The 25743-nt window shown below is 40.7% G+C and overlaps 1 protein-coding gene across 9 annotated transcripts in view; it reads left to right on the top strand.

Annotated features, from left to right (window-relative positions):
- The window catches only part of TPST1 (tyrosylprotein sulfotransferase 1), a 73595-nt gene that overhangs the window by 36367 nt on the left and 11485 nt on the right, over positions 1-25743 (top strand). For all 9 annotated transcript variants that reach the window (XR_003996978.1, XR_003996976.1, XR_003996977.1 and 6 more), the window contains 2 exons: positions 6-946; positions 13717-13915. Coding sequence is in view for 5 of the 9 variants with exons in the window: in XM_030536729.1 (XP_030392589.1) it covers positions 102-946; positions 13717-13915 (1044 nt within the window). In the remaining 4 variants the exon portion in view is untranslated. The remainder of the gene's footprint in view (positions 1-5; positions 947-13716; positions 13916-25743) is intronic.

Here is a 25743-nt window from a genome sequence, read left to right as displayed (position 1 = left end):
ACCAGATCTTGATCATCTTGGACTATAATCTCCATGGCGTGAAAATCTGAAGATAATCCGGAGTAAAAGATTGGTTTATTTAAAGTGACTATTGTATCAAAATGGTTGGAAAACTCAAACAAAACTTGTTGTTGGCATGTCTGGTGATCAGCTCAGTGACAGTGTTTTATTTGGGGCAACATGCTATGGAATGTCACCACAGAATAGAAGAACGCAGCCAGCCAGTGAGGATGGAAAGTGGGAGAACCACAATAAGAACTGTCTTTAACTTAAAGGCAAATAAAACTTTTGTTTACAATAAAGACATGCCTTTAATATTTATTGGAGGGGTGCCTCGAAGTGGCACTACACTAATGCGTGCCATGCTAGATGCTCACCCTGATATCCGCTGTGGAGAAGAGACTAGGGTAATCCCTCGAATTCTGGCAGTTAAGCAGATGTGGGCCAGATCAAGTAAAGAGAAAATCAGACTGGATGAAGCTGGGGTGACAGATGAAGTTCTGGACTCAGCCATGCAAGCCTTTTTATTGGAAATCATTGTTAAACACGGGGAACCTGCTCCCTATTTGTGTAATAAAGATCCTTTTGCTCTGAAGTCCTTAACTTATCTTGCCAGAATTTTCCCCAATGCCAGATTTCTTCTAATGGTACGGGATGGTCGTGCATCAGTGCATTCCATGATATCTAGAAAAGTCACCATAGCTGGGTTTGACCTTAACAGCTACAGGGACTGTTTGACCAAGTGGAATCGTGCCATAGAGACTATGTATAACCAGTGTATGGAGGTTGGTTTTGAAAGATGCATGCTGGTACACTATGAACAACTTGTATTACATCCTGAAAGGTGGATGAGAACTCTATTAAAGTTTCTCCACATTCCATGGAACCAAGCAGTGCTACACCATGAGGAAATGATTGGGAAAGCAGGTGGTGTGTCTCTTTCAAAGTGAGTACAAGTGTTTCTTGGGGTCTTGTATCGATCTAAACTTCACTGTTTAGACGAGGTTTGCGTTTTGATGCCAAGTATAATTACAGGTTATTGTAGAAATACAAGTGCTGACAAGTCTTGGCAGTGGTATATTTTCTTGAATTCCTTTTCACTATGGCTGTTCTAATGTTCCTGTAGATAAGACCAGAATACTCTGCAGCAAGTTGGACTTAACTTCTGCAGCAAAGCTCTGTCAACCAGAGTGCCTGACATGAAATTTTGCAGCAGCTTCATTGGAATTGAACGGTTTTATTGGATTACACAGGAAATGAAATAACCAGTGCAATAGCCCTTCTAGTCTTCTAATTTTGATATTAAATTCAATTTTTTTCATTCTCCTCACACTTTGCGTGCTTCAGATTTTTATATTGAAAACTCATACTTATCTTGTAAAAGATGCAAAGGCAAAACGTAGGTTTTTGCATCTGGCTAAGGGGCAGTTTGGGCTTTTGACCCCCAGTAAGGTGTTGGAAGTAGTTTTGAGATTGTGAGATGAGCGTGCTGGATGTTTCTTGTAAATACGGTGACCAGATGTCCCTATTTTATAGAGACAGTCTCGATATTTGGGGCTTTTTCTTATATAGGTGCCAATTACCTCCCACCCCATCCCAACTTTTCACACTTGCTATATGGTCACCCTACTTCTAAAGGTCCCATCACCACTACCAGTACAATCATGGTTTTTGTAACCAGTTGTTGACTTGACATGTTAAAACAAACACAGAGTGGTTTGCACAGCAGCATCATTGTCATAGCTGTAGCTAACTGTGTTTGTATATTTGCACCTTCCATATTGCCTGACCGTGTTTGTATTAATGCATTGTGGGAAAATGTAGGCAGCTACCCTGCTATCCTATACCTCAGCAAGGAATATAGGGTACATGGACAACATGCACTGAGTGGAACTAGTGCACGTAGGTCAATACACTCTGGAATATCTTCCTTCCTGCTCCCTGTGCACTATGTAGGACTGGCTACCCTGGATTACTTAGGCCCAGTTATGGGGGTCCCATCTCCACTATAAAATGTGCTGAACTGTTCACAAGAAGCAATTGTGACTGCCTTGGCCTCTGGCAGTGACAAAACACACTACAAGATGCCACATTTATTAATAGAATGTGAACACAAACCATATATGGAGCAAAGAAGGCATTAACTGGTTACAAACTCAGTTAAAAATTAAGTGGACAGGCTAAAATGATCAGCAAGGAATTAGTTAACAATGGGTTACAGTTAAATTATTTAGATTTCAGAATTCATCTCATTGGATGACTGAAGCAGTTCACATCGCAGAGCTATTGTTGAGGCTATCTGCAGTTTGGGAAGATTATGTATCAGTTTATATTTCATTTTCTTAAATTTAAATATTTGGCTAAAGCTGATGGTGAGCTATGATTACCTAGGTATGAAATCCATTTTTGCATAGGATTAAAGATAATGCTTATCTTATTGACAGTATATTTTTTAAGAGATTAGTTATATCTTGGGTTAAATCTTAAATGGTTTAGTAATTCCTCAGGAAGCTGAGTCCTAATGTAGAGTGTCTCAAAAGGTTTGTCTACACTGGAGGTTTTTGGTTTTTTTTTTAACCTCAGGTTCATGGGATTGTAAATCAGCTTGAGTTTGCTACCACAGTCAAATGTGGAAACTCCACAAATGTGTGTGGAGTGTCTGCGCTAGCCTTTACAGACAGAATGGATACTTCACATTAATTAGCAATCAGTCAATTCACTTGAGGTGAAAAGCCTCTTGTTTAGACAAACCTAAAGGGAAAGCTGACCTGCTCTATTTGGCATGACATTATTAGTTTTTGTAAATAGTTTTGATTCAAGTACTGGGTAGTATATTGTCAATCAGGGCCACCCAGAGGGGCAGCAAGTGGGGCAATTTGCCCCGAGCTCCGCAACGGCCTCCATGAGGGTTTTTCGGGGGCCCTGGAGCGGGGTCCTTCACTTGCTCTGGGGCCCCCAGAAACTCTTACACGGGCCCGGGGCCCCCAGAGCTGCTTCTGCTCCGTCTTCGGCGGCAGGTCCCAGAGCAGAAGGACCCCCCAGCCACCGAATTACCGCCAAAGTGCCCCAAAGACCCGCGGCAGGGGGTCCTTCCGCCCTAGGACCTGCTGCTAAAGAACTGGGTCTTTGGTGGTAATTCAGCGGCGGGGGCACCCCGCCGCGGGTCTTGGGGCACTTTGGCAGTGGGTCCCGGAGCGGAAGGACCCCCCACCGCCGAAGCAGAGGCTCCCCGCCGCTGAGGACCCCAGGCCCCCTGAATCCTCTGGGCGGCCCTGTTGTGAATGCAAGAAGAGTCCTGAAGATATCTCTGCCAAGAATATAATCTTTCAGGAAATTTGAGGAACTGTTGTTCCAGTGAAGTACAACCCAGAATTGGCATACTTTTTCTTTTGGCACAGCCTTCTGAGAGGGTTAGTATTTTGAATATAAGAAACCTGTTGTAGACCAATCTTTTACTAATTGTCTTTTATGCACAGTGTGCATTTGACTTCCTTAGTAGAGCTGGGTGAAGTATCCGGGTTTTGATATTCTTGAGAGAGTTTAAATGATTTAGTCTTTCCTGTGATGTCTAACTTACTCTTCACTGACCAGCTCTTTTGGTGTTTCTACCCATATGTGTAGCTGGAGTTTGAGAGAAGTGGAAACTCATTATTCCTAATAAAGAAAAGTCTTTCTCTCCCCCTCCGTCCTCTTCCTAAGCACAGTTCTTTCAATATGTGAATCATGTCATCTTGTTTTCCCGATATTGCAAGGCTTTTACTGTATTATGTCATCTCTGTTGGACAGCCAAAGGGACGATGGTTACTTTTTATATTAATTAAAAAGTGATGTCCTAGCTGTGGGATGTGCCCAGTTAAATTTCTTGGCCACAATATGTGACTGCCTGTCTGTGCTCAAGTACTCTTGCAGTAGAAGAAAGAAAGAAGGAAGCTCCTCTCTCAGTGGGTAGGAACACTATTTTTGGTTGATTCAAATAAACTAGTAAGATTAACTGAAGAGTGGAGAGGATAAATTCTAAACTTAAACAATTGGGTAAGCCAACTGGCATAGTACTCTCATTTACACTGTTTAATTCTTCAAAAACCTAAAGCCAAGTGATTTTATATTAAAAATTGGAAACCAGCTATGAATGGCTACTTGTTAGATCCCTAAGCCAGTATTTAGTTCAGAGTGGGTTTTAAAGACTTTATATTGATTTCTGGCATCCCCGGTAAAATATCAGGGTACTGATGTTGCTGCTGTGGAAATGGTTGCCTTTGTGGCAAGGGAAGATTTAATGCAAAGAAACTCACTCTTCTGTGCCACTGTCCATACGTTTGATTGTCATCATTAATGAACATTTTATATTGTGGTAGTGTCTGAGGTCCAATTTGCTTGTCGTCTTTATTGTGCTAAGTGCAGTACAGACGTAATCAATGACAGCCTGTTGCCCAGATTGCTTGCAGTCCAAAAGGTTGGATAATACTTTTTTTAATATAATATATAGTATAATATACTATATTATATATAATAATATAATATACTTTTTTAATATAATATAAAATATAAATAAATTATATTTAATATAAGAGCAGAGCTATATTGACATGAACCCTTTTATTTATTGAAAAGGGTTATCATGTTAATTGGAAAGATGACTATACAAGTATGCAAAAGCCCTGTTGGTCTGAGGAATAAGCTAGATATGGGAAGTGGCAATGGGATGCTTTGGGGAACAGGCTGTAAAAAAATGCAATGGTAAACTTAGGCTACCATTGAACTAATGGTTTGAGTCACTGGCATGTGGATTGCTTAGGTAGTCTTTGCAGCTGCCTTCAGGATTAAGAGGATAATGGAGACCAGTGGTCCATAAAATGGAAGATAATGACTGGGAAGTCCTCCTCACATAATATACTGTTGGTTCGGAAACAGGGATTGGAAAGATGAGATTGGTATCTAAGTGCCTCGTAAGTATTTAGAAATAGGAAACAGACAACTTTCTAATGAGTCCCTGCTTATGTTGGAACCTTGGAAAGTAATTGGATTTTTCAGGCCTGCCTCTGTTTGTTCTGCTACAGTATAATGCCTTTGAGTCAACAGTAACTTGACTGAGTCACAAAAACTAACGAACCATTAGAACACTGGCGTCGTCAAGGCTGTTAGTCTCCACAGTGTTAATTTTACTATAAAGGTAGTCATTACATTTTCTGATGGAATAATATTTTTTAAATTGGACACTCCTAAAAATGTGGGAGGATCTAAATCAGTTTTATGTGCAATATTACTTCAGTGTGCTGTGTAGGGATTGATTACTTCTTATTAATGTAAGAGTTTGAGGTCTCTTGTGCACTGATTTATTTAAATAAAAAAAGGGGGGGCTCCGGTGTGGCTTTTATTGCTAGTTTTGTTTTTGGAAGTAGTACAATGCCTCTTCTCCCTGTTTCTTATGAAGTATTTTTACTTTATCACCTGATGATTACCGGTTCTGTTCATTCCCTCTGGGGCACCTGGCATTGGCCACTGTCGGAAGACAGGATAATGGGCTAGATGGACCTTTGGTCTGACCCAGTTTGGCTGTTCTTATGTACCAACATTTATTGAGCGTTTCCTCAAAGGGGTGTAGTTAATGCAAACATTTAATGTATAACTTCCAAACCTCTGCATGGGTGTTCTCCCTTCTCACACCTCTCCACAAAGGATTGTGACTTGTATACATATTTGTAATAGATTGAGCTGGTGCAGATGTCAGAAATGCTGCCAGAACACAAAAGAAGACTGCCACCTGTGACTTTGTCTGAAGTAATAAACCCCACCTAGCCTTTGGGCAATGGCTGGGTGGGACCAGGTCCCCAGCTCCCTGAGGCTAATCACTAATGCTTCAGATAACTTCCCTCTCTACTAGATCACTAGTTCAAAATAAAATATTAAATTATTTTTATGTATAAAATACAATTTAAAAACCCTGGATCCCCGACCAAGCAGTCTACAATATCAAACTCCAAACAGTTTATTGGTCAATGTTTTTCCCTAGAACTAAATTATCAGTCTTATCTGATGTGATATTTGATCCCATTTACTCATGTCATTAGTTGTGCCATTTCAAGGTAGTTGAAACAATAAACATATCATAAAAAGTAAGTTAATCTGAGTCCTGTTCACGTAAATAAAGTAAAACAAGTCAATACAGTTCTGTTGGCCATTTTCAATTGTATTAAGTTTTATGGGCTTTTTTCCTGTACACTGAAATACTGAGTACAATAAATTGTGATATTTCTTTGGCATATCTTCCATTGTAATTGTTGTAGTATAACTGCTTTCTCAAGTGTTTGATTTCATTCAGTATTAACATTACCTATCTCTTATATCTTTTTTTGGTCAGTGCAGTGATGTAAATATAGGGCATGTGTTCTCTGTAGCAGGCTTTTCTGATTTTGGTACATAAGTAGCATAATTGAGATTACCCTTCTATTCTGTATAAGGAGGGAGTTTCTGATTCTTCACAGAATGAGACTGTATGCGCAAATGAAACCCCACTCTTACTTCAGTTCTGCCATATATTTCAAACCATTGTCTGGTAGTGCTCTAGAATATAGTAGTTTCCTTGATTGATTCTGTTGTATCAGTAAATATGTTTGTGCTTTTTTTGTCTTGTCTTCTAGCTATTATTCAGCAGCCAGTTATCTTATTATAAAGCATCACATCCAGTAATGACTAACCATCTGTTCCTTAAAAAATGACCAATGAATTATGTTAGTAGTGAACAAACTGATCAAACTTCAATATCTTTGTGCATTGAGTGGTCTTTTACTGGAAGATTTCCTTGGCCAGAAGAACACAGATGGAACTGGTGACATGTGGTCTTGATTATTACAGCAGAGAGTCCTGTGGCACCTTATAGACTAACAGACATATTGGAGCATGAGCTTTCGTGGGTGAATACATGCATCCGACGAAGTGGGCATTCACCCATGAAAGCTCATGCTCCAATACGTCTGTTAGTCTATAACAGGGGTTGGCGACCTTTCAGAAGTGGTGTGCCGAGTCTTCATTTATTCACTCTAATTTAAGGTTTCGCGTGCCGGTCATACATTTTAATGTTTTTCAGAAAGTCGCTCTCTACAAGTCTATATATTATATAACTAAACTAGTGTTGTATTGTAAAATAAACAAGGTTTTCAAAATGTTTAAGAAGTTTCATTTAAAATTAAACTAAAATGCTGATTTTACGCCACCAGCCTGCTCAGCTCGCCGCTGGTCTGGGGTTCTGTTCACCTTGGCCGGCAGTGGGCTGAGTGAGGCCTGCGGCCGGGACCCCAGCTGGGAAGGGTCTGGCAGCCAGAACTCCAGACCAGCAGCGGTTCTGTGCGGGGCCAGCAGCCGAGACCCCAGACCGGCAGTGGGTTGAGCGGCTCAGCCCACAACCGCTCAGGGATTCCATCTTCTGCTTCCTGCCAGTCGGGATCCCAGCTGCCGGACCTGTTCAGCCCGGTGCCGGTCTGGGGTCCCAGCCCTGCCCACATACACTAGGTACCTACCTTCTTCCTGGTTCTGGCCCATTCTCTTCCTTTCTCTGCACTGAGCTGAGGGTAGGAGTGGACCGAGCACAAGGCTGAGGGTGAAGAGTGTGGCCAGGAGCTAGAGTGAAGGAGGGGACCCAGGGTTGGGGCAGGAGGTTTGGGTGTGAGGGCACTTACTTGGGCAGCTCCCATTTGGTGTGAGGGGTGCAGGTGGGAATGTGAGTGGGAGTGCAGGAGCTCCCGTTTGGTGCTCAGAGTGGGAGTGGGGATGTGCGGGGTGCATGGAATGTGGGGAGACTGGGGATGTGGCGGGTGCAAGAGTCAGGGCAGAGGGCTGTGAGCGTGTGAGGGGGATGCGGGTGTCAGGGTAGGCAGGCTTGGTATGTGTGGGGGTGCCAGAGTCAGGGCTGAGGTGATGGGGGCGGGGGAAGGAGTCAACAGAGGGATGGGTGGTACAGGGCTCAGGGCAGGAGCCGGGGGGGCATGTAGGGGTGCAGGGCTCAGGGCAGAGGGCTGTGTGTGTATGTGGAGGGTCAGGACTCAGGGCAGAGGGCTGGGTGACTGCCCCTGCCCCACTCCTTGTCCCTGACTACCCCCTCTTGGGACCTCACCCCCTATCAGCCTCCCTGCCCCTTGTCCCCCAGACTGCCCCCCTAGGACCTACTGCCTACTTGTCCCCTGACTGCCCCAAGCCTTATCCACACCCCCACATCCAGACAGACCCTCTGGACTCCCATGCCTATCTAACCGCTCCCAGCCCCATGACAGGACCCCCAGAACTCTGGACCATACAATCCCCCCTGCTCCGTGGCCTGACCCCAACCCCTCTCTACACCCTATCTCCTGACAGCCCCTCCGAACTCCCGACTCATCCACCCCCCAGCTCCTTGTCTCCTAACCACCCCCTCCAGAGGACTCCCCCCACCCTAACTGCTTCCCCCAGTCCCCTGACTGCCCGACCCTAACCAGCCCCCAAACAGACCCCAGGACTCCCATGCCCCATCCAACCCCCCCTGCTCCCTGACTGCCCCCTCCAGAGACTCCCACCCCTAACCCCCCAGGATCCCACCCTCCCCATCCAACCCACCCTGCTCCCTTGACTGCCCCCACCCCTTACCCAACCCCCCCCTGGCCCCCAGCCCCTTTACCCATGATGCTCCCGCTCATCTAGATCCCTGCCATTGTGCCCGCATGCAGCCCCACCCCTCAGCACTGTGCGTATGGCGGCAGGGCTCCAGATGAGCGGGGAGTGTCTTTCCCTCTCCATGGAGCCAAACGCTGCCCTGTGGAAGCACGCAGACCCAGGGCTCTTGGGGAAGGGGTGGAAGGTGGGGGGGAAGGGCTGGCGGCTTGCTGCGCTCGGCCGGACGCTCCGGCCTGGGACCATGGCTTGCCGCATCGGCAGGATTTTTAATGGCATGTGGAGTCCCAGCAGGCAGCCGCGTGCCATTAAAAATTGGCTCACGTGCCATCTTTGGCACGCGTGCAATAGGTTGCTGACCCCTGGTCTATAAAATACCACAGGACTCTTTGCTCTTTTTACAGATCCAGACTAACATGGCTACCCCTCTGATACTATTATTACAAAGGCTTTCATATGGCCTCTTTAACAGTTGTTTTCCTCATAAGTCGAAGTTAGTATGTCATGGTTTGATATACTTTTTAATTACAACATTGTGTTATGTACTGTTAAACCTTATTCGCTTAAATTGAGTGCATGTGTGGGGTTGTAAATTGGCAGTAATTAACTTTTGTTCCGCTTAAGAACTATCTAAAACCAGATTGTTAGTATTAGATAATTGTTCTAGAATTATAACTGAATTGCAAAATCTTGCACACTCTATATCTCCTTATCCTAACCTTCTGATTGAGTTGGAGTAAGTCAGTGTATCATAGCTGCCTATATATCAGCAAATTATGTTTACTGTCGTGGCCTTCGGATTTTAGGTTTCCATTTCATTCTGTTATTTCACTAACATTGCTTCTTAATTGTGGGATCCAAAAAGCTTCATTTTATCAGCAGAAATATGGAACTAATAAGAGCTTTGAATTGGGAGGGAGGCTACCAATCTGCAGGCAGGAGCACGAGGAGGTACAGAGCAGTCATGCACCCTCAGTGCCCTTATTCAAGACTCCAGTCGCATATGCACGAGGCACATGCATATCTGCAGTGCAATGTACACCAGCATTGTCTTAAAAACCAGTTACTGAAGGATAAGTAACAGTTCTGTATTGAAGCAAAGTATGGTGTTGTCTACATGATGCAGGAGTGCACACCAGTGGGGCTCTTCCTGCTAGAGCAGGCTTTCTTCGGGTGCACGGAGAGACTGCTCAGAAGCTGATGTAGCCTCTTCATTGATGTTGTGACTTTCTCTTTCTCAGGTGATCGGTCTTGGAGTTCTGGAGCTTCAGTCTTCCCCTAGGGTGGTTTTCAACCCGAAAGCCAAGCCTTCTTGCCCATATCCTTGATTCCTATAGCTTGTGAACTTCACTTTCTGAGCCTGGTAGCATCTCTCGCCAAGATCTTTGGAAAAGTCATGTGCAGTGCCTACCAAGGAGCCATGTAACCATGTCCAATGGAGTTAGTTAAGTCCTTTTTAGCTGGTTGTCAATTCCAGAAAAGTCCCATTTAAACAAACTGTTTTGGGTTTTACATACCACAGAGACTGAAAGTCCATGACATCCCCATTCTGTGCCTCGTCCCTCCCCCCAAAATCAGAAATTGGACATAAAACCACTTTGAGGAAGAAGGTGCACTTTAGTTTGGGTGGAAAATCTGATAACAGATCATCACTTTACAGAAAGTACAATTAGCAATTATTCACCCAGCAAAAAAAAAAGGAAATAAATTGGAACTTAGGACAAATTCACATTAATTTTATCTTCCTGTTTATAGAAGTAGGCTACAGTGACATAAATTATGTCCTGAAAGTTTCACCATGATAGAGGGAGTTTACTTTAAAATGTCTGAAGATGAAACTCATTTAACATTTTCAGTTTTATACAGAGCCTATGTTCTCATGAAAGCTGTTTCTCTCACACAGATATATTGGTCACTTTCAGATAAGTGGTTTGCAGAATCCTGGGGCAAGGATGTTTTGCCTTCACCTTCTTTTCTCCTTCTAGTTTTGGCTGAGTTCCACCCTGCATGCTCAACTCTATTAGTAATAACTTGGGATAGGAGACACATCTGATTAATATTCTGACTTTTGGTTTTGGTTCCACTGCCACCTTGAGTTGGCAGGGATTATGAGTGTTTTAGTCTTTGTCTGCATTTTCTTGATAATCTTCATCTTCATTCTTGTGTTTCTTATGCCGATGCTGCTAGAGCCTCATTATTATTAAGAGAACAGGAATACAATTTTATTTCAATTTGGCTTCTATCTAACTAGTGATAATGTTAAAAGGCCTTTAAAGATGTATATTGCGGGATTTGTAGTAGCTCAAAACCTGTGGTTGAAGTAGTAGCCAGCATGGCTGTTTAAGGAATGCCTTGTCGTATGTAGTAGTCTAGCCATAAGGAGTATTGTTAATATATCCCTGGCATATGCCACTTAACTGAAAGCAGCTGTGGTGACCACAATGCAAAGAAACGCCATGCCTTTTTCAATGAGGATTTGGCAAGGGTTTTTTTATTTTAACAAATATTTTTAGGTTTATTGTGAAAATAGCTGAGTAGGCAGAAAAAAGTACTGGAATATTCTTTTTTTGCAGATGATTTTTTTTCTTTGTTATTGCCATGCAGAGACAGAAGTGCTTCTGGTTAGCGCTGGATTACATGTCAGCTGTTCCACTGTCTCAGATCTTACTTCACTTTTAAAGTAGGACCTGGAACTGCCATTGTGTGTGTTTCTTATCTCCCTCCCTCATTTCATGACTTCCTACTCCGATGCCCTAGACTAAGGTTCTTTCCTGGTCTTGTCCCTTTTTTTCTGTGTTAAATATTTTTCTGTGGAGACATGGTTTACTTAAGCAAAAACAAATTTGGTGCAGTATTTTCTGGGAATTAATGACTGTGTGGGAGGAGCTAATGTGCTTCTAGCATTAACCCCAGGCCGTTAACTGTCAGGAAATGGTCTATGCTGCTGATGTTGCTGTAAATGATGAAAAAGGCAAGGGGCAGGACATGGATTTTTATCTTTAAAGTTTGAAGTGCTGTTTGTTGTGTGCAGGGTATTCATTAAGTGCCCTGTATGTTACTATATTACAGTAGCCCTCCGGGGCGTGATCTCTGATTGGGGTTCCATCGTGGTGTTGAATAAACAATTATTAGCCAATCCAATTTACATAGATCTTATTGCAACACTTCTTGTTGTTTAGAATCAGAGTTCAAAGACAAGTCAATCTTTGCTAATTTTGAGAGAAGCATTTCAGATTTGATCTGTTTTGTTGGGTTGTTGTTTTTTTGTTTTTTCCCTCTGTCAGTCTTTAAATGTCTGAGAACCTTCAAAAGCGTAATGCTAGTAAGAGTCAACTTCAGTGGTGTGCTCATCTTTTGGGTACTGTCCCATCTCTGCAGATTTCTTTTGATGTCATGATGCTTTGTGCTGTATGTGCTTTGCCATCTCAGTCCTCCTAAAATCAATTCTAATGGTTCTCTAAGTGGGAAATTAGTGTACACTACTTCATTTAAAACTGCAGCAAGGTAGAGAAGTACCAAAAGCAACCTGTTTCTCACTGGCATCCCTTTGTGATGGCTTACTTCGAAACTAGAAGAGATTCTCATAGCTTCCACTGAAATCAATAGACACTCATTAGTTTTCACTGTAATCTGTGGGGGTGCTGGGTGTTCAGTATCACTCAGAATCAAACTACATATTTGGATGCATAAGTATGAATTTAGTTGTCTCATTTTTAGGCATGTGCTTTTGAAAACTTTGACCTTGGACTCCAGAAAATTGGGAATTTTAATAGCATACTTCTCCAAACCAGACAGCCTCAAAGTCAACTAGCTGCTTATGAATCAGTAATTATAATAATTACCTATGAGGCAAAAACCGGTCAGTGTCTTCTCACAATTATCAGGTTAATTAGATAAGCTCATTATTGTTGTAAAGTGACTGAAGTCAATGAAGTTATGGCACTTTGACCCCCTAGCTTGAAATACAGGGACTCTTCCACCAATTTCCTTTTATTTTTCTCAGGAGATATCTGCTGTCTTAATTCTGAGTCAGTTACCAATTGCTGAGTCTTACCTGGAATCTCCATGCTCCATTAACTTGCATTGTTTCCTTTTTGTTCTGGTAGGGAGGGGTCTTTTAATTGAGCAAGAGTTTGGCTACTGATCTTGTGTTTTGTATTTAAATGTAGACTAGAACTTGGTTTTATGGCCTATGCAGTGATCATGGGCAAATCACTTTGCCTCCTTGTGCCTCAGTTTCCCTACCTGTAAGTGGGAGGATGATAATGATTACTGTCTTTGTAAAGTGCTTTGAAATCTACAGAAAAACTTCTGTAACAGGAGCTAGGTTTTAGAGCCTAGGTAGAACCTTTTGTGCTTAAAATGCTTTACATCAGTAAGTTAGATACAGGTAGTGCACTGACTGTAGGCAGACATGACAGCTGTGTATTCAGCAATAGTTCCATACATGTTTAGCTATTCAGTTGGAATTGCAGATGTATGATGACATACCATGTGTTATTACTTATGGTACAGGAGTTAAATATCCCCCGAGGGACTTTTTGTGCAAATGTTTTGATTTTAACCTGTTTTCACAGAGAAAAGATGAATAACTAACATCTAAGGAACTGTGTACTTTTCTAATTGGAAAGAACGTTTGGAAACATGAATCAAAGTATTTTACTTCATGAGAGAATCTAGAAACTATTCAGTCTGTGCTGCAGACCATATATTAAATAGCTGGGAGTCAGCTTTTATTAGCACATAGTGTGTCAGTTTTTCTTAACCCGTAATAAAAAGCTGAGTTGTACATATTCTTATCCAAGGAAGAAGTGACTGTGGAAAAGAGCGGGTAACACCAGATTAAAAAAAATAAAAATAAAAGAAAATCCTTCTGAGTCCTACTTATGGTCCAGGAGAAAAACAAACCCCGATTTTTCCTGTTTTCTTGCTGTCCCTGTGTATGTATGGAGCAATGCCTTATCTCCCAACAGCTTTATGTAAACATGCAATTATAAAAAGACCAAAAGATCTTAATGCCAGTTACACAGTAAAAACTGTTGGTTGAAAAATAGTAACTACTATTTTTTCTTTTTGCAGAGTTGAAAGATCTACAGATCAAGTAATCAAACCAGTCAACGTAGAAGCTTTGTCCAAATGGGTTGGGAAAATACCATCAGATGTTTTACAAGACATGCCAGTGATTGCACCAATGTTAGCTAAACTTGGCTACGATCCGTATGCCAATCCACCAAATTATGGAAAGCCAGATCAAAAAGTTCTTGAAAACACACAAAGGGTAAGGTATTTTTCTATATGAAATCTAGTTGGCTAAAAGCGCATCTTTCATTATGAAAGAAATGTTGAGGAGTTTTTGTTTTAATGTGGACTATAAAACAGTAATTTACCGTTTTCATAACGGCAACCTTTAAAAGAGCTTTGGTGGAGATTTTCGTAGGCACTATGAACAGTTAGGCCTGCAACTCCATTGACTTTTAATGTGACTTGGGTGCCTAACAGCCCATTATGCCTTTGAAAATGACCACCTTCATTGCTACCTCCAACATACTGGCATGGAAGGAACTGCTAAAGAGCTTCAATGCTGAGTATTATAGGAAAGTGTATAAGGACTATAAGATTTACCATTGCGGATCAGACCATTGCTTCTGCCTCCCAATGGTTTTAGAGAAGGTAAATCACTCTCCGGCCTCCCATGATGCACCTAGCTAACTGAGTATACTTACGGAAAGGAGGAAAATCCTTCCTGAGCTCCTCAGGGACTCATCTGCAAAGCAGGAGAATGAAATACTCTTGCTTCAGGTTGCTCAGATACAAATATTCATAGATATAAATATTTCTAGCTCCTCTTTAAGCTCAAATTACAGAGATTTTTTTGTAAACTCTTGTTCTTCATTAACCATTTGTTTCTGTATTATGGGAATCTATTGCTCTCTCAAGCTTGGAGTTGCTTTGTGTCTTGTTTTCTTTGCATTTTCCAAGTCTCAGAGGCAGAAAAGAAGTTTTTCTCCTTTCTCCTGTTGGCACTTCATAGTTTTGTGGGATGAAATGCAAACGAAGATGCTCCCGAGACACTCCAAGCTCAGTGGCAGAGGTTTCCTTAGGCTCTCTCTCTCTGAGGGCTGTTTTTACACAGAACTATTAGCCAACTTTTCCCTCTCGCTCCAGTTGATCTGACTGGCAAGGAGTGGGGCTTTGGGAAACACATTAAGGAAGTCCAAAGCCTTTCTTTAAGTAACAGTAGATTCCCAGTTAATTCAGTGGTTGAGCAGGATCCTGTTTACAACATTAAGAATCCTAGAAACGTGGGTCTGGAAAGGATCTCAAGAGGTCATCAAGTCCAGGTCACAGCACTGAGGCAAGACCAAGTAAACCTAGACAATTCCTGATGGGTGTTCATCCAACCGGTTCTTAAAACCTCCAATGATGGATTCACAACCTCCCTTGAAAGCCTCTTCCAAAGCTTAATTATAGATAGAAAGGTTTTTCCTGGTAGCTATCCTAAATCTCTATTGCTGCAGATTAGCCCATTACTACTTGTCCTATCTTCAGTGCATGTGGAGAACAGTTGATTTCAGTCCTCTTTATACTTCGATTCCTGTGTTTCGCTTCACATTTTCCTCATGTAATTTCAACTACTAACTTCTACTATCATCATTTTGGGAATCTTCTCTTCAGTAAAACAACGAGGAATCCTTGTGGCACCTTAGAGATTAACACAATTATTTGAGTATAAGCCTTTGTGGGCTAGAACCCACTTCTTCAGATGCATGGAGTGGAAAATACAGGAGCAGCTATAAATACAGGGAAAGATGTGAGTTGCCTTACCAAGTGTGATGTCAGTCTAACGAGACAATTCAATTAACAGCAGGATACCAAGGGAGGAAAAATGACTTCTGAATGATAATAAGAGTGGCCCTTTTCAGGACAGTTGACAGGAAGTTGTGAGTAACAGTAGGGAGAAATTAGTATTGGGGAAATTAGATGTAGGTTTTGTAATGACCCAACCACTTCCAGTTTTTATTCAGGCCTAATCTGTTAGTGTCCAGTTTGCAAATTAATTCCAGTTTCTTCAGTTTCACGTTGGAGTCTGTTTTTGAAGTTTTTTTTGTTGTTGTTGAAGAATTGCCACTTTTAGGTGTGTTAGTGAGTGATCAGGGAGATTGACATGTTCTCTTACTGGTTTTGAATGTTATGATTCCTTATGTCAGATTTGTGTCCGTTTATTCTTATGCATAAAGACTGTTCAGATTTGGAGGACAATTTATACCTTCAAGTCAGTGGGACTGCTGTGGTACCTGCATGGCCCCACAGTATGCCAACATTTTTATAGCTGACAACTATTTTTATAGAACAGCGCTTCCTCAGCTCAGATTTAAATAGCTGAAATTGTGAAATTTAGGATTTTAAAATCGTGGTGACCCTGAAATTGACCAAAATGGACCGTAAATTGGAAGGGTCCTACTTAAGGCACAAATCAGAAACTTCCCATAAATATAGTGTTCACTACACCAGGGGTACAGCTACCAGTGCTGAATAGTAGTTGTGGTTTTATTTTCATATTAATTTAAATGTTTATTGTAAGGAATAATCCCTCCTAAACTGAAGCCTAATAAGGCAGTAAGTAAATTCAGTTCCAAGAGCAGAGCTAGAAGGACTGTTTGTATTACTAGAACACTGAAATTAAATGACCACCTCTTTAATTTATGTGCATTTTAGCAGAAAATTAAATTAGTATAATTAAAAAGACTAATCCTTCACGCTCGGTCTATATATTGCTATCTCACATTTCCTTCTTTGCCTTTCTAGGCTGCTCATGGTTTCCCTAAGGCTCGTCACTTTATTTTTAAGCAATTTAACTGCAAAGTGTAACATATATTAGAATACTGATATATATTCCATATATAGAATGTATGTATACATGTCTGTCTGTCTAAAAAATGTAAAAATGGCATAAAAGTAAGCCAGTTACAGATTTGAACGTCAGAAGACTATATTCCTCAAATTTGGAGCTTAGTGGCAAGCAGGAAGATGTTTGACTACTGTGAAAATTGGTGTGAAACAATGTATTTTGTTAAAGATGAAAAGGTATTTACATGTAAATATGTAGGTAATCAGTGTGGATTGTTTGTACAGACCCCAAACTGATAGGAAGAACCTTTTTCCTTTATAAAATAAGTGAGGCATAGTCTATAAATCTGGCCATTTACATATCTGAATAAGTGGTATTTTTGAATTTATACATAGATTAGATGGTAATGGTTTTCAGTAATATCATATGAAGGAAAATTTCTTTCCTAGCTTTCTCAAGAGTAAATCATAAATAACAATAAAATTGTGAAATATTTGGTGATCTAGAAAATATTCCATAAACACACTCTAAATATCATAATATACGCAACTTAGTCTGGTTCGTATGAAATTAACATGAAATACTGTTTGTTGTTAGAAATAGTATGCAGTGTGGCCTGGGGAATTACTTTTAAGACTTGGCTACATCAGCCAAGAAATTCATAATAGTAGCTGTGTAATGAATTATGGTTCTTGCTAGAATAGTGTTAACCAACTCTGTCTCTTATTTAGACAAGGGCTTATTGATTTTGGTGTGAAAGGCACCGCCCCCCTTCAGTAGAAAGCAATTATTTGGAAGGCTGGTACCCCGTTTTAATTAAATAGACTTTCTTTTTCTTTATCTTTATCACTTAAGAAAAGTCTATCAAGTACTGATAGGTTGTGACATTAGTATAGTTTGTAAATCAGTTTTGTTCACTATTGCGTCAAGATTAGATTTTTTTTTAAAAGCCTTTACTGTAGTTTGGCAGCTCATTTTTTCTGTTCCGTCATGCGTAGGGTTTAACTTTCAGGCCTTAGCTCATTTCCTTTGTGTAAGTAACCAGACTTAAAACTAGTTTCCCTGACTTTAAGGACAGTAATCTTTAAAGCTGGCTGGCCTGGTTGCCAAATTTGAGTTTTGAGCTCAGTCTTTTGCCCCTTGTTTGGCAGGAGTAGAGTGCTACAGATGTCCTATGCAAAATACTTGCGGTGGATTTAAAAAGCAGGCTCTGGAAAAAGTCCCAGGATGACTGAAATGTCAGGTTATCATATGCTTTGCTGTTCTTTGAAGAATAAACAAAAGATGCAACAGAATCTGATGCTGATTAACCCAAACACTGGGATTTTAAGTTTGCCTTATGATTTTGATTCTGTTGGAATGCAAGTAGTTAAATTAAGTAGTACTGCTTATCCTGGAGGTACCTGCTGAAAAATATTACAGCTGCTTGTAATAAGAATAATTACCTCTCTACTTCACACTTGTGATAACTTACGTTGTTAGTAGAGGCTGGCTTTGCTGCCTCAGTGACTTTGTTTGATGGGGGTTTTCCATTGGTGACTGAGGGCTTTTGTCTTCATGAATAGTAATGCCTACCCGCCTTTTAATCTCTAAAACCCATTTGTCCATATTGCTGAATGGAACAGATTATAACTTGTGAAAGTTATTTATTCACAAACTAAGGTTAAGAGAAACCTGAGAGAGGCTTCATTTCAACAGCAAGAACTTTTTGTCCTACAGGATCTGGCAGCGTAACCTCAATGGCAATCTATTCCAGTTGTTGGGAAAGCATCCAAAGAGTGACATAGGAAATGAATGTTAACATTCCCAGCAAGTGAATAGGATATGGTGAAGACAGAGGATTCAGTTGTAGGTATTGGTGAGCTGGATGTGAATGATTCATATTTGTATAAGGAGTTTGGAAATGAGATTAAAAATTGAGGATGATTATCAGCTCTTCAGTAATTCGGGATGCCTTTCTCTCAGACCTACTTCATTTGAAAGAAACAGATTATTATTAGCGCATGCTAAGAAAAAAAAATTCTGTGAAGGAGCAGCTACTAGGACGGACAAGGCTACAAACATATCACATCTACAGGGGAGAAATAAGAGTAATTAACTTTTACACGCTTAAAAGCAAGGTAGTTTTGTTTCTTTTAAAAATTGCCTTTGGAGAAGTAAAATCTTGCATAGCAGTTTTTCAGTGGTTTATAATTTGCCATTCCTGGCAACGTACCGCTCATTTGAATAACATTTCACAAGTTATAATCTGTACCTTAAAATAGCTTTATCTGAAGATATTTCTGCTAATAATAAATTATTGATCTTGCAAGCAACTGTTTTTTCTTATGGACTAATTGCTTCATTAATTTCATGTTGGGCTTTGCATGCTTGTTCTGTACTGTGTGGATGCATGTAAGACATCCATTCTTATGCAGGGCACTGAGTACGGAGGTGGAAGATGTGTGCCACTAGAATCTGAATAGTGTTGGATATAGATCAATGCATACAGAGGGACAAATAATAAAAATACGTCTGTCCCTTGGTGCATACATGGCGCCTGTTGACTTCAACGCTAGCTTTCTGTGCATTTACGCAGAATTTTGCGCTTTATTAGTTTTTTATTATATAAGCAAATCTTTGGTATTCTTGTTGTGCTCATCCACTTTACTTCAAGGATCACCTAGCAATGACTCAAGTTTGATATATTTATAGTTAAATGTTCAGTGGCTTTTTCTGGAAATATAAGAGGTAAACAGATTCCATATCCTCATGCACAAAGGAATCTTTTGTAATTGAGTTCATATGTACACATAAAATATTAATAATTGGTGTTTTCGGAAATGCTACAAACTAGTAGCCCATTTACCAAGTGAAGAATATAAGGTATTAGAATCACTTCATTATATTTTAAGAATATCGGATGTGTCTGTAGCTCAGTCAGAATAGTGAACTTCACAGAGGCATCTGTTAAGAGTTGAATAGAATATAGCAAAAACTGGAGGGTTCCTTGTGACTATTAGATTTTTGACTTATACCCAGTTGAAATTGGCCTTAGCCTTGTATTATGGACTGGTTGTGCAGTTTCCTCTCACATCTGTAACATTATTACTCCAGTTTTTCTTTGGCACACCACTCCACATTGAATGAATTTGTGGACACGTATTCCAGTCATTTCTTTTGACAATTCCTGAAGGTTCCGATGTTCACCATAAAGAGATTATGAGAAGAAAACTTCATATGCTTAGAGGAAAAAGCTGTGGGGGTTCTGCCTGGCTACTTACTGGTGGCCTTTATAATAACTTCTGCAAGCCATATTTTTCTCTGTCATGTCACAAAAATTCTGTTGACTGGTCATACTAGCTGGAAGAAGAAGTTGAGTTTTATCAACCCTTCTGTTCCAAAGACACAGCTTATCCCCAACTTGACTTTTGAAGACATTTCCTTATCAACTGAGAGACGCTATATTAGAGATCATGTGTTTGTCCTTATTTTTTATTTAAAAGGCAGTGTTCTGCAATAATGATCCCAAAGCCGTTAAAAATAGTGCCTTTGACCACCAGTGTGGTTAGCGCAGCTCTGTCTTGTAAAAGATATAGTGTATATTTGTGTAAGGGATGCAGCAATGAGATGTAGCTGTGGAACAGACCAGAATCAAGGCCCTGATTGTGCTATAGCTAAGCTGCGAAGGGATGGTGTTGGTGACCACAGGAGCATTTCACTGTGTGGTATTTTGGCTTTGTGTTCTTTGCTCTAACTTTTAAACTGAAAAAAACAAAAACAAAATTGCATCTAGAATACAAGAACCAAGTCAGTGGTTCTCAAACTTTTTCTCTGGGACCCAGTTAGAGAAAATAGTTGATGTCTGCGACTTAACGGAGCTGGGGATAAGAGGTTTGCGTGTGGCCCAGGGCGGGGCAGAAGGTTGGGGTTGGAAGTAAGGGCTGCGGGTGGGGCCAGGGAATGAGGGGTTCAGGTGTGGGAGGGGGCTCTATGCTGGGGCGGGGGTTGGAGTATGGGAGGTGGTCAGGGCTTGGGCTGGGGGTGCAGGCTCTGGGGTGGGGCTGAGGATGAGGGGTTTGGGGTGCAGGAAGGGGTTCCAGAATTGGGTGGGGGCTCAGAGCTGGGTCAGGGGTTGGGGTGCAGACTTACCTCTGGCAGCAGCGCAGCCGGAGTTGCAGTGGTTGGCTTTCCGCCTGTCTGGCACTGCAGACCATGCTGCCACCTGGAAGTGGCCAGCAACAGGTCCGGCTCCTAGGCAGAAGCGTGACTCTCACCCACAGGCACTGATGTGGAGTCTGTGCTTAGGGCGGGGACAGCGCGTGGAGCCCTTAGCCTCCTGCCTAGAAGCCGGACCACGGCTGGCTGCATCCAGGGGCAGCACAGTGTCAGAAAAGGTAGGCACTAGCCTGCCTTAGTTGGGCAGCACCCCCAACGGGACTTTAACGTCTTGTCGGTGGTGCTGACCAGAGCACGGTGACCCAGTACTCGGCCATGACCCACAGTTTAAAAAACACTGTTCTAGTGATCACCATGAGAGAGGGTTTCCTGAAGAGAACCTGCAAATCTCCTGTGACTCCTTTGGTATAGTTTGTTTGTTGTTAACTTTCTTCTTTGAGCTTTTTAGATGTAGATACGCCACTGCCTCCATTCTCTCCACAGGAATGTCTGTATGGTTTGGAAAAGAGAAATTAACCCTGATTAATAATAGGATATTGAGCTGTTCACCACTGGAGTATAAGTTTAATTACTATAAGTTGCCATATGGTGACTGTTCAGTGACCTATGTTAAATGAGTTTTGCTTCTTTAGTTCCTACTTGTAGTCTGCAGTGTGATTTTTTTTTTTTGCTTATCTAAAATAGTTTCTTAAAATATTTGTAAACACCTGCTTTTAAAAAAGGTTAAAAGGCTTTGTTATAGGTATGCTTTACGAGACAAATTCTACAATGGAATTTGCAGTAGTTTATAAAATAAATGAAACAAAATCGATTTTCTTGTACATGTAAATTGCTGCCATGCTGTTTTGTATTAGGACAATTGTTTTCTGAAATTGCTGTAGGAACAGCCCCAGCTTGTGGATTTTATTATGGAGATTTTTATCCAGAAAACAATCCATCGCAAAGTGGAAGATTCAGTATATTTCTGAAACTTTTATTTCTGAAAATATCAGGTGCCAATTCTCTTCTTAACTTCTTTAATATTCCGCTGAATATTAGTTGCTTGGAAATCTTAACAGTGACTGTGATCACACCGTTAAAATATTGGCATAGTAACAGATTTAATTTAGGAAAATGAAATGATTCCATTTAAAGTAAAACATGACACCCTTCTCTAATGTCTTCGCCTTCTCTGTTGACCCCACATGACTGAAGAAGTGGTTTTGACTGGCATTTGAAGAAGCAGTTCCCAAATCTCCTTGCTTAGTAGATTGCCATAATACAGGGTCTTGATCAAGACACAAGGGGGAATAAACCACAGACATGTCCTGCTCTCTCACATGAGGCATTTAACTGGTTCCATTTGTGAATTACAGGGCTCCACCATATCACCAATAGCTGAGGAGACCTACCTAGACCAACCTCTAGGATTTAGCCCTGGTCTATACTACGAGTTTAGGTTGAATTTAGCAGCGTTACATCAATGTAACCCTGCACCCGTCCACATGATGAAGCCTTTTTTTTTTTTTTTTTAACTTAAAGGGCTCTTAAAATCGATTCTGTACTCCTCCCCCCATGAGGGGATTAGCGTGACATTGACCTTGCTGGGTTGACTTGGGATGATAATGTCGCAATTGGATAGTGTTTGGCCTCTGGGAGCTATCCCAGAGTGCTCCATTGTGACCGCTCTGGACAGTGCTCTCAGCTCAGATGCTCTGGCCAGCTGCCCAGGGACACCCGAGTAGTGGCTGGTGCAGTTGGCCCTGGAGTGTGGCTGGCTGCAAGGCCGCCTGAGCAGTTGGCTGCAGAGCTGCTCCAGCAGTGGCAGGGGAAATAATGTTTTTATACACATTACTAAATTAATACATTATTTCGCTACAACTACAGCTCATTTTAATTATAAGTCTGCTTTTGTAAAAAACTACTGATGGTGCCATATGCTGCCATATAAGAAACAGAGAACTATAAAGAAGAAAGAGGCTGTATGTTGCACATTCTGGCCAGGACCTCTTGTAGAACTCTCTGGAGGTGCAGTACACAAGGTGAAGCTGAGGGCGAGAGTCAAAGATTGTTTATAGTCCTCTGATTTTTCTGGGCTTCTCTGGGAGCCAAAATGGCACCTGTGTACCTTAGCATCTTGGCAGCCATTCTAAGTTATGGCATCTTCCTCAGTTCTGCATCTGGTTTGCAAGCACAAGCCAGAAATGGCCCTATATTGGAGTTTACAGGGATCAGAGCAGGGCTAACTATGGCTGCACAATCCTGTAACTATGTTGGGTGAATGTCATCTGGCCCTGTTAACCTCTACTAGGATGGAATAGAGAATCTCAACCATTTTGATACCTAAGAAAAATTGGTGGATAAATCTGATGCTTCTAGAAAAGCTTAGCCCCCACCTCTCCTCACCGTGATGAGTAATTAACAGACAGGTCAGCAGCCTCAGAAAAGCAATATCTCATTTTTCCTTTCAAGCTTTTTTCAATAAACCTTTTAAGAACTTTACAAGGAACCATAATGTTAGAGTTCCATCCTGCTTCCAAGACTGCATGTAGTTTACTTCTGGCTCTTTTAAAAAATTGCCAAATTGTATGCAATTCAGATATAATGTTGTAAAACCCCACCCAGTAGCCAGTGTGTGCTTATATATTTGCACACTGTTTAAGTAGAATCCTATTCAGGCAACTCTCCAGTTCCGTGAGGATTGCATGTTTTCTGCCATCTCCTTGGGAGAGGTTAGAGGAGTTGAGTGATTTGTATGAGAAAATAGAACAAGTTTATAATAGATGTCCATATTTTGAAGATCTTTAACAAACCTCTGGGGGAGGGGCGGGGAAATGGTATCTAGGTAGGTTTCCTGACTTAAGAAGGTAACTTTGTTCCGGGCAACAGGTTCTGCATAAACTAACTTTTTTTTAATTAATATTTATAAGTGTTTAGATCTTGAACTGGTAGTGCCTAAAAGGAACTAGAGCTGCAAATGTTGAAATACAAGGTACATCCTGTTTTTTTGGCTGTCTCACTTGTACAATGCATGTATTAGTATGAAAGAGTCTATGTAAAACCCTCCCAAATTCCTAATTTTTAAAAACTCCTAATCAGATCCTCTTGCATTATTTTTGGACAGTGTTGCAGTATTGGTGCTTTTTATGTAACATCACATGGGCAGTTGGTTTCGATTATCTGTTTTGTGGATAGAATTCACATGATAGGCACTGACTGTTCATGACAGATGGGAGCAAAGAATCTCCTAGGTTATGAATATTTAAAATGTCTGTCTGAACCAAAAGTAGTTTTTCTTCAGTATCTACATTGCAAAAATGAAGCATGTATCAAATTACAGTATCACTTTTATCTGCAGTAATCTGATCTGCTGTGCCCAATTATGCTTATGGAAAATTGATAATGCTGTGTGACTAGAGGCATTGTTGCACCTTTGACTCTACCGTAATATTAAAATACTATCTAAGAAGGATTTGTCTTTGGTAGAATGTGAATAATTGCACAGCTGTCTTCCAGGTGCCTGTTCCTGTATCTCTGTTGCATGAGAATTTTATTTTGTCAAATTTTTAACATTGTACACTGAACTGACCAAATAAAACATTGCCAAAATATAACAGGGAGAGAACTATATCTGCATTAAAATCCTGACCCAAAACTATTATTAATCCTGTTTAAATGGGCTCCTTTTCATTAAACAAGTATTGAGTAACATAGTGGTGCTTGGACTATATCGACTTTTTAACCTGCAGGTTGGAATATTTACTCCCTCACAGAAGCTCAGTACACTGAGTTAATTAGCGTTTGGGCATTTTGGAAGTAACTGAGCTGATCATTGTGACTTTTGTGGCTATTAGTCTTTCCCACTTTTTGCTAATTTTCACTGATGTAACAAATCTCTATATTGTTTTCATGAGCTATGTTTTCTTCTACTAAAAAATCACGTTAATATGGAACTTCGTAGCCTAATGCTTCTGAGGCAGTTCAATTTATTTCATGGATGTGAAATTAGCCAAAATGGTTTCATGTTGTGGATAGGTGAATAATTGTTTGTAGTATTAATGTGACAACATTGTTGATGCATCACTTTATTAGCTGCTGTCTAGAGAGATGAGCTTCATTTTAATGGCATAACTAAAAGAGAAAAATCTGAAGTAGTCTGCTGAACTCAGACGTTTACAATACATTTGAATCTCATTGACAACATGCTGAATTTTTGACCAATGAAGCTTTCATTAACGTTATTGTGGGAAGCTATGGTTATTATGGGAATGGCTTCAAGAATGTGAATGAGAGCTGTGCCTATCATTGTGGATTAGCATTGTTCTTCTATCTTTGTCCACTCCTTTTGAGATAACAACTTTTAAGGTTTTGCAACTTATATAGATGATTCCTTGCTCCCTGGTTATTTTTTTTTAGTAAAGTCTGGATCACTGCATGTGTTTAACCAGTCTAGTTATGGAAATAGAGTAGTGAAAGCTCCCAGCTTGCTTAGTTTATTCAAAATGAATCATATTGTTTAATGTTGCAGTCATGTTTGGGGTGAATTATTTTGCAGACAGGAAACTCTGAGCTGACTCAGCTTCAGTGACAAGGCCACTGCAGTGTACTGACATAGTAATTATTTCAGAGACCGTTCTGCTCCTAATCTGAGCTCAGAAATCAGTGTAAGATATTGCAGACTTTATCTAGTTTAGACCCCCATTCAGACCAGATAGGAAACTGTCAATTCTGTAGATGCAGGATCCTTCTATTCAATATTAGCCATGTCAGGATAGCCTACTGCAAATTGTACTTAATTCCTCTTTTATTTTTAAACTCTAATTAGTAACTGGTTTTAATTTTGGAGAGATTTTTGCATGGCACCACATAGTAGGGAAAGACAGATTTAAAAAAGACAGTTTTATATTGGTATAAAGCTAAGTTAATATATAGTGAATAAGGTATATCGGACTTACATCAAGCATAATTTGTACCCTGAGAACTTCAAAATGTAGGATAAATTATAAGATTTTTGCCATGTATTAACCTAGTGCATGTTTCTTAAATAAAAATTGTATTAAATGCCATTTACTTCTCACTCGAACAGAACAATCAGTCAATATGTGACGTTATTGTTTGTA

The sequence above is a fragment of the Gopherus evgoodei genome, chromosome 17 (genome assembly GCF_007399415.2).
Source record: "Gopherus evgoodei ecotype Sinaloan lineage chromosome 17, rGopEvg1_v1.p, whole genome shotgun sequence".
Classification (NCBI taxonomy): Eukaryota; Metazoa; Chordata; order Testudines; family Testudinidae; genus Gopherus; species Gopherus evgoodei.
Note: the sequence above shows the minus strand (reverse complement) of the source record. Positions and strands in the feature narration are given on the sequence as shown.